The 15,210-nt window shown below is 37.5% G+C and overlaps 2 protein-coding genes across 5 annotated transcripts in view; both read left to right on the top strand.

Annotated features, from left to right (window-relative positions):
- The window catches only part of GNAL (G protein subunit alpha L), a 194,842-nt gene that overhangs the window by 135,220 nt on the left and 44,412 nt on the right, over positions 1-15,210 (top strand). For all 4 annotated transcript variants that reach the window (XM_061357432.1, XM_061357435.1, XM_061357436.1 and 1 more), the window contains one exon: positions 2,204-2,301. In XM_061357432.1, coding sequence (XP_061213416.1) covers positions 2,204-2,301 — 98 coding nt within the window. The remainder of the gene's footprint in view (positions 1-2,203; positions 2,302-15,210) is intronic.
- TUBB6 (tubulin beta 6 class V) overlaps positions 9,412-15,210 on the top strand; it is a 154,381-nt gene continuing 148,582 nt past the window's right edge. The window contains exon 1 of the mRNA XM_061357437.1: positions 9,412-9,418. The gene's annotated coding sequence lies outside the window, so the exon portion shown is untranslated. The remainder of the gene's footprint in view (positions 9,419-15,210) is intronic.

The following is a 15,210-nucleotide window of genomic DNA, read 5'->3' as shown; positions in this document are numbered from 1 at the left end:
TGGGGCTGAATGATGCCATTTTTTAGATGTAGATTCCCCTCAGAGGTGGCTTTCCAGTGGGTGGGAATTTCCACCCACCAGCAGTGAGGAGGGGAAGGCAGCTGCACTGTACTCAGCACCTGAATCTGCAGCAGCAAGCACCTGCAGAAGGAATGGCTGAGACTGTACGCTGCTGTCTATTGAAGGGGATGGTAAAGCTGGGTCCTTTCGCCCCAGAACCCTGACACTTATCCAGAGCTCACTGTTTCTATTGAAAAGTCAGTGACTTCTTTGCACAAAAGACTGCAGCAAGTGAGATGCATTCAGCTGATGCCTTGAATATGAATCAAGCATAAGCTTCAAGTCTGAGGAATGTTCCATGTTTTCTAGTATTTATCATTTTGGGTTTTCCAAAAGTTCTTTTTCTTGTAGTCATGCTCTTTGTTATACATACCCATTTTCTCCTTCTGCTTACTTAGTTTGATATTTTGTCCTTTCTTGAGCCTGTTTTTGCTTTTCTTCTGAGGTAGGAAGAGAGTATAATAGCCGTAGCATAACTTCAGAAGGTGGATCTGCACTGTTTTAAACAATCATTACATAAGTTGTTAAACTAACAAAGGCAAAATAAACACGTCCTCGTGAGGGTGAAGAAATACATACCAAGGCAGTATAAGCGTCTGCAAATCTAGTGTTGCTTCCTCTGTTCTTCCGAGGCTTTCTGTGAAGGTTTTTTGTGCCTGCTTTAACATCAACTTTTCTCTGAAGCTTTGAAAACTTCTTAAAGAATGGCGTTTTCTCTTTCCATTGTGCACAGTATAGTTAAAAAGAAAACAGCATTTCTGAGGTGATTCAGGACCTCTGTAGCCACGTTCAAAGCTTAACTGAATAATTTTCAGTACAAGTTTGTTCTGAAAATCTTGTCTTCCGTTTTGCTTCTCCCTGAAAAGATCACCAGCAGGGCACAGGCTGAGGAGCAGATTGTCACCTTCAGGGTCACCTCACAGGGGCGGTGTGCAAGGTTGGGAAACCCATACAGAGTAAAAGTGAACTCACTGTGCTGCTGAGATCTTTTACTACAAACTGTGTGTTTTGAGAGTTTTTAATCCTGAAGAGGTGTTGGGAGGGACTGGCAAACAATTTCAGAAAGTTCCAGAATTCAGATATTTACACATCTTGACAGGCTCATGAAGTGAATAGTGGTAGGACACCTATGTTCTGCAGAACTGAAGGACTCTGATGATTAGGTAGCAGTACTGAGGTGTTAAAAGATTACAAAGAACTTCTGCGTTTAGGTTGACTTAACTACTTTTAACAATTCGGTTTGCGAAAGGAAAAAGCCATATAATAAAGGAAATAGTAATTTGTCTAACCATTCTTCATTTCATTTTAGAAAGTAGTACCTGGAAAAACTCAGTTACAGTTTGACTTACGAGCAATGATAAAGCATAAAATGGACTCCCAGCTTCAAAACAAGCTGGAGTGTGTGAGGCTCTATGGCAGGGGCTGGAGGAGCAAAAGAGCTGGCAGGCAGGATGTGTGCGTGTTTTTTACAATAGAGTTATGGCTTCACCGTCACCAACGATAGCTTTGAGTCCTCTTTCAAATAATTCTGAAATAAGCTTGCTGGCAGATATTTTTGGATTGAGTTGCCCGGGATAGCTGCTAGGAAAAGCACATTGTGCCAGGTGGCTGCTTGGAGGAAGCGGAGTTTAGCAGGAACTCTGAAAGTCTTGCAATCACATTATTATATTGCATGAGAAAATACCAAGCAGCAGAAAGTTGTGTTTTTCAGGAAAAACTACTCAAATCTTTTTAAAGTTACAGACTGGTTCTTTCTCAGGGAAGCTAGTGTTTATAAATGGAGTGGCTTTATGCACCTTTTATGCCTTTTCCATGACAGAAGGGTAAATCCAGTTAAAAAAATTAGTGAATGTGCTTCTAGGTAGTATTTGTACTTAGAGTAAATTTTATATATGAACTGGCATGACTTTCGAAGACAGTCTTCATTACATATCGTGTAAGGGAAGCTGGCAGCAGTCATATGTTAAATGTATATATTTTACTGCAGTTTTGCTAGTAAATGTTTAGTGCTCTAATAATAATAGGTTTAATCTATCATTACGCGAAACTGTAAAGCACGAAGGTTGGGGGGAAGGAGCAATACGTATAAATTGGGATTGAAAAGATTGAAAAATTATCTATTTGTTGCTTTTCCAATTTTCAGGAATTCTTCGAACATGCAAAAAAGCTTTGGGATGATGAAGGTGTAAAGGCATGCTTCGAGAGGTCAAACGAATATCAACTGATTGACTGTGCACAGTAGTAAGTATTTCTCCTTATGGAATTTATAGCCAAGAATGTAATAATTTATAACAAGTTAGAAAACAATAAGCAGTATTTTATTAAAGATAGTACTACATTTGGTATTCCCGTCTTCATATATATCAAGTGAAGTGGTATATTGGTGCATAATACAGTCATAATCTTTAAACAGGTTCATCTGACTGGAAACGTTCTGAAAAGAGATGTGTAGTAGATTATGAAAGTGCAAATCATAAATACACAGTACATTGATGAAAGTAGATTAGTCAGGAAATAGTCCATTATCATGCCAGGACTACAAAACTCGGCTGTCCTCAGTAATAACTCAGCTCTGAATTAGACTTTGACCAAAAATATACATTTCATGAGAACTGCTATTGCGAAAACATATGCTTTTACAGTTGCTATGTGATTTAGGGTTTTCAGAGAACACACTCTAGTGTGTTATGATTTGTCTAATTGGCAGTATGGTCAGCAGTGATGCCACAAGTCTGTTGTAGTGCTTGGTGTTTTGTTTTTCCGTCCTCTCTGTTCTTTGTGCCAAAGCTGAAAGCAGAGGAAACAGGACATGTTGCTAAAGTACTTGTCATGCTTCTGCCACTATGGGGGAATTTTGGTCCTGCGGTCATAATTTCTTTTGCCTCTTTCCAGACTATTTTTGGGAAAAAGAAGGATCCAGTAATGATTCATCAGCATATGGAAACAAGGGAAAATTCCATACATGTAGGAAGGAACTTATTTTACCTCAGTGGAATGAATTTACCAAAATTTGGGCATTTGCTCACAGTCCAGACTGGCTAGAAATTAAGGCACTGTTAGTACACAAAAAACTACAAAGTTGTTCTAAATTGTGATCAGTGGGTTTCTCCTCTGTCCTCACCCACCACCATAGTACAGATCTGAGCTATGCTTGCTCAAAAGTCCAGGTTGACTATTTATGGTATCTGTTAATACAGTCAAATAAGACATCAGACCAAGAAAATAGAATAATGACATGTATTTAAATTAAATGAATGTTAAACTAACTTACTTTACTGGTTAAAAAAGGTTGATGTGTCTCATAGTCCTGCTTTGTAAAATCGTGCTGAAAGGACCAGGCAAAAAAGAAAGACACTGAATTATAGTGTTAATGGTCCTGTGCTTTCCCTTAAAAAAATGGCGCCTATCTACAGGCTTTGACAAGAAGAATGTTAAGTCTCATATTATGTCCAAAACACAAATGGGGAAAAAATCGATCTAGAATGAAATCCACTGTCTTCAAACTAAATCCTACTACCTTTTTTCCTAAAACCTTAAGGAAAGATTATTGGGGTATTTTTTACATATCTTTCCTTCATATCTTCTAACTAGCTTGCTTTATCTTTATTCCGAGATTATTTATTGTAATAGTAAATACAATGTTTGCAGAATTCTTCACCTTCAAGACATTTTATGAAATAGTGTTTGGTAGTTTAATATCCCTTGAGTGTAGCTGTGGTTTTCATTTCATGGTTTAACTGAAAATGTAACAGCTAAGTGACTTAACCCACATCCACAAGCCTTCAGTCTTAGAGCTGAGAATTGAAACTTGGGAACAGTTGTACCATTGATCTGATCAAAGAGGCTTTTTCTCACAGGTACTGAGGTTTTAAAACAGTGAAGTGTAATCTTAACAGAAAAAAGATGATGAAAAGACACAAAAATCTTTTATCTGTCCTTCTATCATTCCTTGAAAATTAAAATGGTACTAATGGAGTGAATGAAAAGGAGATTTAAAAGTTGCTGTGTCTTTGTTGCATGTGTGTATTTTATATATTGCACAAAAGTAGTAGTAGCTGTACCCAGAAGAACATTTCTGTGCTAGAATCAGATGGGCCTTATTCAGAGTGGTGGGATCATGTCTGCCTTGTAACTGAAGCATGTAAGAAGAGGTTACAAATACAATTCTGATACAATTCTGATTTTCTTATGTGCCCTTAGAAAATACTAACTGTGTAGGTGTTGTCTTTCTGGCTTAGAAGGAGCAGATGGCATTTCTCTCAGAACCTGTCCATAGTCATCTTTAATTGGAAAGGAAAGAAGGGAAGGAGTGTGATGTGATACACACACTTACTGCGGGATTTTGAAACATTTGCAGTATTTTCTTTGCGCTGGCTTTGGGAGAAAGCATGCCACGCCATCAGCTAAATCCTAATCTTTTACTTGACAGTTAAGGAAGAACATTATCAGTAGGTCATCAATAATTTTTCTGCTTAATAAAAAGAAATAAAAATAAAGCAAAACTAAAATTTCAACATGTTAAAAATATCATAGCACTACAAGTTGGGTGCTGACTTAAAATACTGAAAAGCATTATCAGCATATTCTGTCAGCAGCCAGACATACTGGCTGTTGATTTACAAATACAGTGTATTTTGGAATAGTTTAATTTGGCTACAGTACAGAGCTTTTTTTATTTTTAAAACTTAACCTAATTTTCTTTATTACTGTGGGAGAAATATTTGGCTGGAAACAGAGGCAGTAGAAAAACACAAAGGCAAATTTTCTCTTTACATTAGGCCTGAAGATTGCTTTTGCTTGATCTTTAATGCCCTTTTAAATTATCAAGATACTGTTCCTTCACAGGAATGAGCATGAGATTCTGCTTGTAGAGTATGTTAATACATGACTCCTCATGTATCTGCACTTCTAAGTATCATTTTGATACATTGTGATGTTTGTAGCAAATATGAACCTCTGACTAAGCTGGAGGTCAGACCTTGTTGTCTGACACTGGTGAATGTGTCATAAGCAAGGATCTGAATTGTTCTTTACCACTAACTACAGAGATGCTTATGTAAGTCTTGGGGGGCAAAGTATATCATGGACATCCACCATATTTTTTCCTTGATGACCTTCATGTATTTCTTTGAGATTAATATGATAAAACTGGCAGGTTACTGTTTTCCCTAACTTCTTATTTTAGAGTTCTTTCAAGTTAAATTTCAGGTTTAATTAAAAAAAATATATAATTAATTTGAAAAGTTGATCTTAGTTGTGTCCCCATTTGACTTACCTAGACTTGTTTATGGTAATAAACCTTACATCTTACTTTGATTAATGTTAACTACTTGAACTACTGTGGTTATGTCTGTATTTATATACTTTATATTCAGTGAATTCTAGGTCTGTAAGGGACTTCAGATTGTGATTTAGGGCTGTCTTGATGTTGAACTGTCTAGTGTATAAATAATAGATCAAAATATGTTCAATAAAAATTTCTTGTAATTCTAGGACAGTTTTCTAAAAGCTAAATAATTTCCTGTAACATGAATACAACTCCTTTTTTAATATTCCAGTTTCTTTATACTGGTTATTGAATACCCATTTTTTATTGTATCAAAGGGAGGGAACTGCAAAGCAAACTTTTATGAATGCAGAACAGATCAAAACAAATAGAGGTCCAGGTAGGATGGCATTCATTTAAAAAATAAAGACCCAGAAAAAGAGTTGATGAGTTCATTATGTGTCTTTATAAACTTCATAAATTTAACTAAATGAACTTAATTGGGCAATGAATAGGTATAAAATTTCCTTTTAACTAACAGCATCCCATGAGGTAGAGTTGTAGGTTATAACCACCTGTTGGTGTTACATATTTAAGTGGGTTGACCTCACCCCCTTCTTTCACTGCAGACCATACCATGTACATGGTGGCTGCTCTAGAATCCCAGAAAAGCCACCAAAGTTGTTTTTTGCTTCGAAGTTGAAGGCCTTTGCAGAACATCAGTTGTTGGGGATTTCAGGCACCCCCAGTCTGGTGATGTCTGTCTGTTGTTTTGATGAAGTAGCAGTTGAGTCATCTTAGTTTTGGTAACTCAAATGTCAGTTCCTCAGTTAACTGGGTAAAATTGGTTTCAGTGATCAGAAGTAAGGTGTGGGGATACTTACAGACCCAGAACATCCAATTCTCTTTTTAGGTAACACAGTTTGCTCAAGCCATTGTTGTTAGGAAAAAAAAAATAAAAAAAAAAAATAGTAACTACTTTCAGGTTTATTGGAAGGCTCCAGGGTTGAATTTTGTCTCATTGCATTCACATGAAATAGCAGTGTGTCCATGCACGGGTGGTCCTAGTGGGAAGGGCTGGACTTCGGCTCACTGAGTTCCTCAGTATAGAAAGTAATCCAAGGATGTAGGGGAACCCTGCCCTCAGCCAGTACTTTATCCCAGTTTGTCTGTCTTCTTTCCCTGATAAAATATGCCACTGATATACTTAAGTGTGAAGGCCTAAATTGGTCTCTACACAAACATTTGGGCTAATAAAACTCAATTATGTGAGTTCTCAGGAAAGCAAACATAAGGGATGTGAGCTTGGCCAAAGAAAATTGATTTTATATTTGAGCTGATATACATAGAAAAGACATACCTCAAGTGCTTTTTCTTTGCAGTTATTCAATCTTGGAGAGAAGGGTTTCAGCCAAATTTTGTTTGGTTCATTCATGAACAGGTTTTCTCCACTTACCTGATCTAGACTATAAACCTTAACCAACCAGTAAATTTTTATTTAGTGATAGAAAAAAAAAAGAGGGGGGTTGTAATTATAGAGTAATTATTTTAGCCTTACCGGTGACTCTTCTAAACAGAGGTAGTTGCCAGGTAGGACAAAAGTCATTCTGCAGTCTGTAACGCTTAATGTTTTCACTGTTTACTAATTAGTAAACCGTACTCTTAAGAGGCAGAATTGTGGTTTCTTAAAATATGCAGTAGGAATTCTCTAAAATAACCTTTTTGTTTGTTGCTGTGTGGGTTTTTTATTATTATTGTTGTTTCCCTTTTGCCCTCACTTATGAAAAAAATTATTAGACTCAAACAGTTCTGTCTTAATTTTGGTAATCAGAATGTGACCATGATGTTATAGTACTGTCAGAAGTACAAAAATGTGGAAGAAGAAATAGCTGTAGAAACCTCCATAATGCCTTTGTATTCTGAGTTTGGAGCAAGTAGCAGTAAGAAGATACCATTCACAAACAGCCAGTGTGTCGTACAGGCACATACCAGCCTGTTTTATTCATTTTAATTCTCAAATGCTTTCCATACCTAGAGAAGACAGTAATATTTCTCAATTATAAAATAAGAGATAAAATAGTTTATAAACACAACACCCTCTCTGTTTTTAAAGATAAATATGACAAATATTTTTTCCTATTAGCTAGTTACCATTGGTGACACCTTTAAACAGCCCTTGATGGGCTGCTCAAACATAAAATTAAACCATACACTTTTCCAAATGCTTCCATGTGCCTGACAGTCTGTTTTCTTAAGTTTTGAAAATATAAGGCAGAAAAGCATAAAATATTCCTTAACCTCAATTTAAGGTAGTAATAAATTCTTAAGACCAAGCAAAGTTATGACAAATGCATGAAAGTACACTTAGACTCTTCAAGATATTTTATTAGACATTCCTAGTTTCTGTTGAAAAGCATAGCAAAGCTGACTTTATTCTGTTGAGGAAAAAGTTCTTTCCTCCTTAGTCAACAATATTTTTCATGTTTTCCTGAATGCCTGACAAATGGTTTTGTTAATTTATTTTTTTCCTGTTTGCACACAGGGTGCAGTAGTAAGTGCAGCACATGTTGGTATAACACAGCAACTCAGCCCCATTTGGAAATATGTGAATTAGAGATTACAAGTAGCTCTGTCAACTGAGCTTGTCTGCATTTAGTTTTCTATGCTAGTATCCTATATTTAATTTGGATTATATTTTTCCATATCCCTTCTGCAGAGGTAAACTGTAGACTTTCAGAGGCTTTTGGAATTGTATGTGTAATGTACATTTCAAGTACTTTTAGAGCCTGAGCAAAAAGTAGCTAAAGAATAAAGACAGCATCACTCTCAGTGTGTACACTGTTAAAGCACTAATACCAACTATCCTTTAAAACAAAGAGCATTCTGTTGCATTTATTGTAAAAGACTGTTTATTTTACATCACATCAGTGAGGACAGAAGTGAATCAGTACTGGTTCAGGGCTGAGTCAGGGAACTGGCACAGGGGGCCAGTGTGACTGGTAAAAACAGCCAGAATCTGGGATATTGAGTAGGAGGAAAGGAAGGCTTCTCTGTAGGACTGGACTTTGAGGGATGTTTTGTTTGAAATTTGTGTATTATAAATAATATGATGTCTTTTTAAAGGAAAAAGAGAACTTTAAAGCCTGTGTATGCCCTGCTTTCAAGTCAAACTAAGCATTGCTTACAGTAATCATGCTGAGACATCTTAATTCCAGAAGTCCTGATAGGGATTCATTGCTCAGTGTCAGCATCTCGAAGTGTCTTCAAATGAAATAAAACTGCAGATGTTGGTTATCTAGAATCTGCATGCAGGATTTACGAGTAGATTTCAGAAGGAAGCTGTAGGTCATTCTGTCAGTTCTGGTGTTATTTATATACTGTTCTTGGTTTAGGACTCTTCCAGTGTATGCGTGGGAGAAAGAGTAAACTATGACCAAAGCCAGCTTCATTATATTGCAGGGGACATTAAGAGTCACTTATACTTACTCCACTTCTCCAGCTTATGTTGTTTGATACAGAATTTAGTTCAGTCTGTTCATGTGCAGTGCATTGTTGAGCGTGCGTGCATGTTCTCATGCACACATACTGAACAGTGGAAGAGATTAGTTGGTTAAAGAATAAGTTTGCCTATTAATAAGCTTAACATTATATAACGCAAATGTATTTTAATTCTTTTTCGGATGGATTTTTTTTTAATATGCTCTAGAGAAAAGTGTGCTCCACATTCTGTTAAATCTAACCTAATGTGAAATGATAAATTTAATATAACAACTGTATAATAACTCTTAGTTGGATTGTTAAAAAAGAAATAAGAGCACTGAAAATTTAATGGAAGCTTAGATGGGATACTGTCAAATTATTTTAACCTGGGGTTCAACTTTAATTGAATGCCTCATGGATTTCTTCTCTTAGAGATGGCCAGCTTTTCTATTTTCAAGTAGATAGTTTTACACCATAGAATAAGGAAAGGCCTAGAATCGTATTTCCTCCTTAAGCAACTACTCACTGGCCAGACTCTGTGTACACAGGCTCCCCTGCACTGATACAACCTTATTTATGTTAGGATCTACAAGAAACCAGGTTTTGGGGGGTGGTGTTTTTATAAATTAATGCTGCACCAACAGATTTGAAAAAAAAGGGAGATGGTGGAATGCAGAAGTTAAGAAATAGGAAAATAAAATACAGTTTATACTGTGTTGGAAGAATGTAAAGGTTAAGCACCTATGCTTGAAAAAGAAATTTTACACCTCAGACTAAACAAAGTAGAGTCGTGGTATTTGTCAGTTTGGTTGTAATCCCAGTTTTAAGGCAAATAAGACTGGGAGACTAAGCAGTTTGAGTGTGTGTCTTTACTTCTAATTAAGTTAAAGCTAATTTTGTCCGTTTTGATACAAGACAACAATGATGCTGCCAGAATTTTTCTGAAGTTTATTTAACTTCAGATAAACTGTTTCAGTTGTGTCTGTTGTAAAAGTATTCTTTCCAATTTAATTAGAAATGTTTGTTATAATGGTGGGGTTTTACACAGTTTAATTTAAGCCTAAATTAAGCAGTGGAAAAGAATGCTACTATAGCAATTATTAAAAAAATAGTTTGTTAAAGAGCAGTAGAGTGTTGATGAGCACTGTTATGCAGAATCATGGAATCACAGAACTGTTAGGCTTGGAGGGGACCTCTGGAGCTCAGCTGTCCCAACCGGCTATTAAAGCAAGTTTACCTAGAGCAGGTTGTACAGGATTGCCTCCAGGTAGGTTTTGAATGTCTCCAGAGAAAGAGTCCACAGCCTCTCAGGGCAGCCTATTCCAGTGTTCTGTCACCCTATAAGTCAAGTTTTTCCCCATAGTCAGATGGAACTTTCACTGTTTCAGGTTGTGCCCATTGCCCCTTATCCTGTTTGTGGACACAACTGGAAAGAGTCTGGCCCCATCCTCTTGACACCTACCCTAAACATATTGGTGTGCATTGGTAAGACCCCCTCTCAGTTGTCTCCTCTCCAGGCTAAACAGGCCCAGCTCTCTCAGCTTTCCCTTATAGGAGAGATGCTCCATCCCTCTAATTGTCTTTGTAGCCCTCCACTGGACCCTCTCCAGTAGTTCCTTGTCTGTCTCGAACTAGGAAGCCTAGAGCTGGACATAGTACTTGAGTTAGGCCTCACCAGAGCAGAGTAGAGTCAGGAGGATCACCTCACTTTTCCTGCTGGCCACACTCTTCCTAATGTACTCCATGATACCACTATCCTTCTTGGCCACAAGGGCACATTGCTGGCTCATGGTTAACTCGTTGTCTACCAGGACTCCCAGGTCCTCTGCAGAGTTGCTTTCCAGTAGGTCATCCCATAACCTGTACTGTAGCATAGGGTTAATCCTCACGAGGTGCAGGGAGGGGTTAGCTTTGGGGTTTTAACCTGATAGCACTTCAAAAGTAATAATCAACAAATTACATTATGTAAAAATGGCAAGGGTGAGACCTTTATTAAATCTTATTCACAGAAATTGTCTAACTTGTTTATAAATACATTATTCTGTACCACTGGCAAGGAGCTTATCATAATACCCAATATATTGAAAAAACTATTATGTGATGATTAAAACTGATTTTAGGAATGCTCTTACATAAGTTGTAAACAAGTTATACCTATTTAGAGGATGAAGAGAAGAAGAAAGATTGTAGGTGGGTGAAGATGATAAAGTTTTATGAGTAGAGCAAAAATAATAAAGCACTGAGTATTTCTGGGCAGGAATGCAGTCTTAAAGCATTGGGCCAAGACATAACTTTGCCAGTAGTAGTCTCTTATGTCTGTTTAACGAAGGCAAATGTTAAATGTTTGAGATTGCACAATGTCTGGAGGAGTTTAACCTGTGTCCTGGTGGAAATGAGCAGAATGGATATGGAGGAGAAGGAAAAAATCCCATCACTACATAAGATCCTGAAAACAACCAAAGAGAAACTTTGCTAGGGAAAAGAGCAGAACACATGAGGGTGCTCAGAAACATGACTAAATGCACGGCTACATGCCAAGGAGTTACCTAGCCTGGCTAAAAGATGGTTGCAATAAACGTTAAGTGTTGATACTGTGAAATCATCAGATATGTACAGAAGACCACAAAAACTGAAATATAGAGAGAACTGGTTTTAACAACAAGGAAAAAAAGTCCAGCAAAAAATATTCATCTGTAAGTATTCTGTGCATTTCTTTAGGAAGTGAGTAATTGAAGGACAGTGCCAGAATATTTAATCTTCTGAGCCCTTCAGCCTGTGTGATGAGCTTAAAACAAATGTCTTTCTTCACGAGCCAGACAGGTTTCTTCATATCATGTAGCCTCATTGTTCTGGAAGATGGGTATCTTCTACCCTAGTACGCTAGGAGCACAACTACAGTTTTTTCTGGAGGAAAACCAGAAGAAGCTATCCAAGTGAAATGTCCCACTTTCATTCCGCCTCTTACTAGGATTGATTGGAGTTGTCTTTGTGTACCTCAGAGCACTGGGGGGTGGCCTTTTTTTAACAGACGTGTTACTGTCCTCTTTGCCTGAAAACAGTGAATAAGCCTGCTGTAAAAAAGACAAACTAGAACAGTGCTCTGTAGGCATAACAGTATTTCCCTGTACCTCCATAAAAGACCCCCAAAACCTGTTGCAGAGATCATGACTTCTTCAGAGGGCTCACTGGCTTCTTCTGAGCAGAATCAGCATATTTGGATTTTATTTTCATTGTCCTATTTCCTCTGTGTAAGCGCACAGACCTATGACTGAGTTGTGGTCTTGATTAAATTTGTAAGCTGACATATTTTCCTCTCTTCTCTCCACTTGCGAATAATAACTGCAGATCTATTTATTTATTCAACTATGTTTTGTTTGTTTATTGTTTTATTCTTGACAGATTGGCCATTTGCTGTGATAGAGGCCTCTGAGCTCTTGAGATAGGTAATGTGTCAGCTTAGTCAATCACAGTAAGGTGACTTCAATATGTAAAGTTGGTTTATTCTGTCTACTATTCACAAGCCTCCTTAGACGGTTTTTTAGTAATTTCATACTTTTTTATGTGATCTGCATAGGCAGAATGCAGGGCTGTTCATTCAGAAAATATCATGTATCTGCAAAGACTAGAGAGCAATGTAGCGTATTTTATTAACTAAAGGCTTTGCATTTATACATTGAAGAAGTTCTTACATGATTTTTTTTTTCCACTGCATCCTGTTGGGGAACAGACCATTACTAGATGCACCTGACCTAAATTTGAAATTACCTTAATATTGGTAGTGTATAATGCTATTATATTTTTCTGTTGGTCATACCACAGTTGGGGTCTCTTTTCATTTTTCTATAATGAATATCTTGATAGTGTCTGCTTTCTGCATAATTCTTACTGTGGCAGTTCCATTCTATCTTGGCATGTGATTCCTTCTTCATAGTTTGCATTGAAGTAAGAGAATGTCATATGTAGCAATTTGCTCAGTAAGTGCTAGATCCTGGGCATGCTTGACAGATAAGACAGTTTCCAGAGGAACTACAAGATTGAGTTTAGGGAAGGAAAAGGCAGAAGAGAAGGTCAAATACTTTCATTTTAGATCAGCTTCAGCAGTACAATCAGTACTCCATGCATTTTGAAATGGTTCTGCTTTCTGCTAGGAGTCAGCCATAAATCCAATAGGGAAATAATGGAAAACCGTATGAGTGTTGTGGACATTTGCAAACCCTTACCATATCCCCACGAGGATTCAGTACAATGCATTTGGCACTCTCGACCTACACTGAAAATTGTTTCCACAAGGCAGTTCATAAGATAGTGGCTGAGAAGACCCCAAGGTCTTCACATACCGTACCACGTCACTTATAAAGGTATGCACTCACTTATAAGACAAAGCATACTAACAAGAGAAAAAAAGGAGAAATAAGCATTTCTTTCAAAACAGATGTTTTCAATTTTTACTAAATCCATTCCTGTTTCATGATTCTCAAGTGGACAGAATCCGTCAGAAACTCCCACTGAAATATGTTGGAAATTCCCAAACGGTGCACAGTGTGCATAAATAGTCACACTATTGACAAATCATATACTACATTTCATATGCATTTCTGCTTTTATATAAAGTAGGTAGGTAACATACCTCCTTCTCAGATTATGACAACCTTAGAGAAATAAAGTAACAAGTAGAACCTGGTTTCAGGAATCAAGCTTCCTAGACCCATAATCCTTTTAAATAATTATTTGTATGAAGTACTCTTTGTCTGTAAGAAACTACCTTTTCAAATGAAAGGAGTATTTCTTCTCCAATTACATGGCCTCAGCTGAAATTTTTAAACCCTAAAGTGCCCAGTTGGGTGAAGCACTTAAACTCATTTCTGAGGAATGTGAGGACTCCTGATCTATTACTCTTTTGTTAAGAGGTGAAATAATCAAATTGTAATTGTTTCTCAAGGTGAAAGTAAAAAAAGCATTGAGATCTTCTGTTTATTATGTGCTAGAGGCCAATAAGGAGTGAGAAGGAAGGAAAATTAATAGAATTTCATTAACTTTCAATACAGTTGCTAACAGAAAAAGCAACAAAAACACTTTCCATCAACAGTGGAAGATTTTGAGTGACAGGGAATGTGACAGCAGACTGTGCGTGGCACAGCAGGGGCCAAAGAGGTGCTTCCCTTCACTGGCAGCTCTTTCACTGTCTTTTTGTTCCATGATGAGGCCCTGAGTTGGGTTTTGCATGCCTTCCCTGGAGCTGCTCACGTGTTTGAACTCAAGACCTTTCTCAAAGCCTTTCTCCTCTAGGTTACATGTAATACATCTGTTCAGATCTGACTCACTCATCTACATACCTTGTTCAGTGCTCTGAGCTGGGAGTGACTTACCAGTTGCAATTTTCTGCATTGCCAAAAACATTGTTTTCCATATATATAGTTGTATGAGCAACATGTGTTACACATGTGAAGGTACAGAATATTTCTCCCCAGAGACTTGACTTCCAGATCTGCTACCAACTTGAGAAGCTCTGAAAATAGGCTGCTTTCTTTCCCTCGCCCTTGCCTAGCTGCTGCCCTAAACAGGAATCTGCCTCTTTGTCCCTCATCTTGTCTTCCGTCCCCTGTATCACTTCCCCTATACCATTCCCTCCCCAAGGCACTGTTTAGGCTCCAACTCATAAATATTTCGTGGGTTATTTGGAGGTGATGGCTTTCAGAGGAGTATACTGAGATGTGGTATAGAGCCAAATATGCAGCTTCATACTGCAGTCAGATAATGACAGAGATGTTCTGCAGGCTTAAAACAAAAAGTATTATAGTCCAGTATTGTATGTGTTCTAGACTACTATAAGCAGCAGCGCTTCTCCATTTTAAAAACAAAAATCATTCCAGGTCACTGCATGACTCTGTTCTTGTGTAAGATTGAATTAGAGGTAAATTGGCTTTAGTTTCTTAGAATGACTGTTCATGTTGCATTGTATTCTGTTCACAAAGCTCAAGGTTGATTTTTGTTCTGGTGGTACAAGTTGTCGAACTATGGTAAGATAGAACAGTACGGAAGCTGTTTTTTCACTGATCATCTCTGTCATTTTTGCAGCAGGCTTGTTGGTAAGTGCATTTAGTGAAATTATACAGGTTTGGGGATCTTTTGGCTATTCTGTTTGTAATTTTCTGTTCTAGTCGAAGAACAGGACTAAATTGAAAGCATTCTTTCTCTTCCCCATCTCCCTGTTCAGAAATCATGGTATGTTGCTTTGTATTTTCTTTGTTGTAGCTTGAGATACTGTTTTGGATCAGTCTAAAACTGCAATACAATGCACAGTGATGTGAATGGCCTGTTGTCAGCACTGGTTGAAGAAGCTGTGACAAATCAGCAGTGGAGATGGAGAGAAGGAATCGTTTTACAGCTAGGAAAGCTACAATGGC

Source organism: Neopsephotus bourkii, unplaced genomic scaffold (assembly GCF_033783945.1).
Source record: "Neopsephotus bourkii isolate Nb327-2 ecotype Australia unplaced genomic scaffold, CSIRO-AGI_Nbou_v1 NB_894, whole genome shotgun sequence".
Classification (NCBI taxonomy): domain Eukaryota; kingdom Metazoa; phylum Chordata; class Aves; order Psittaciformes; family Psittacidae; genus Neopsephotus; species Neopsephotus bourkii.
The sequence above is the reverse complement of the archived record's forward strand: the minus strand, read 5'-3'. Positions and strand labels throughout refer to the sequence as shown.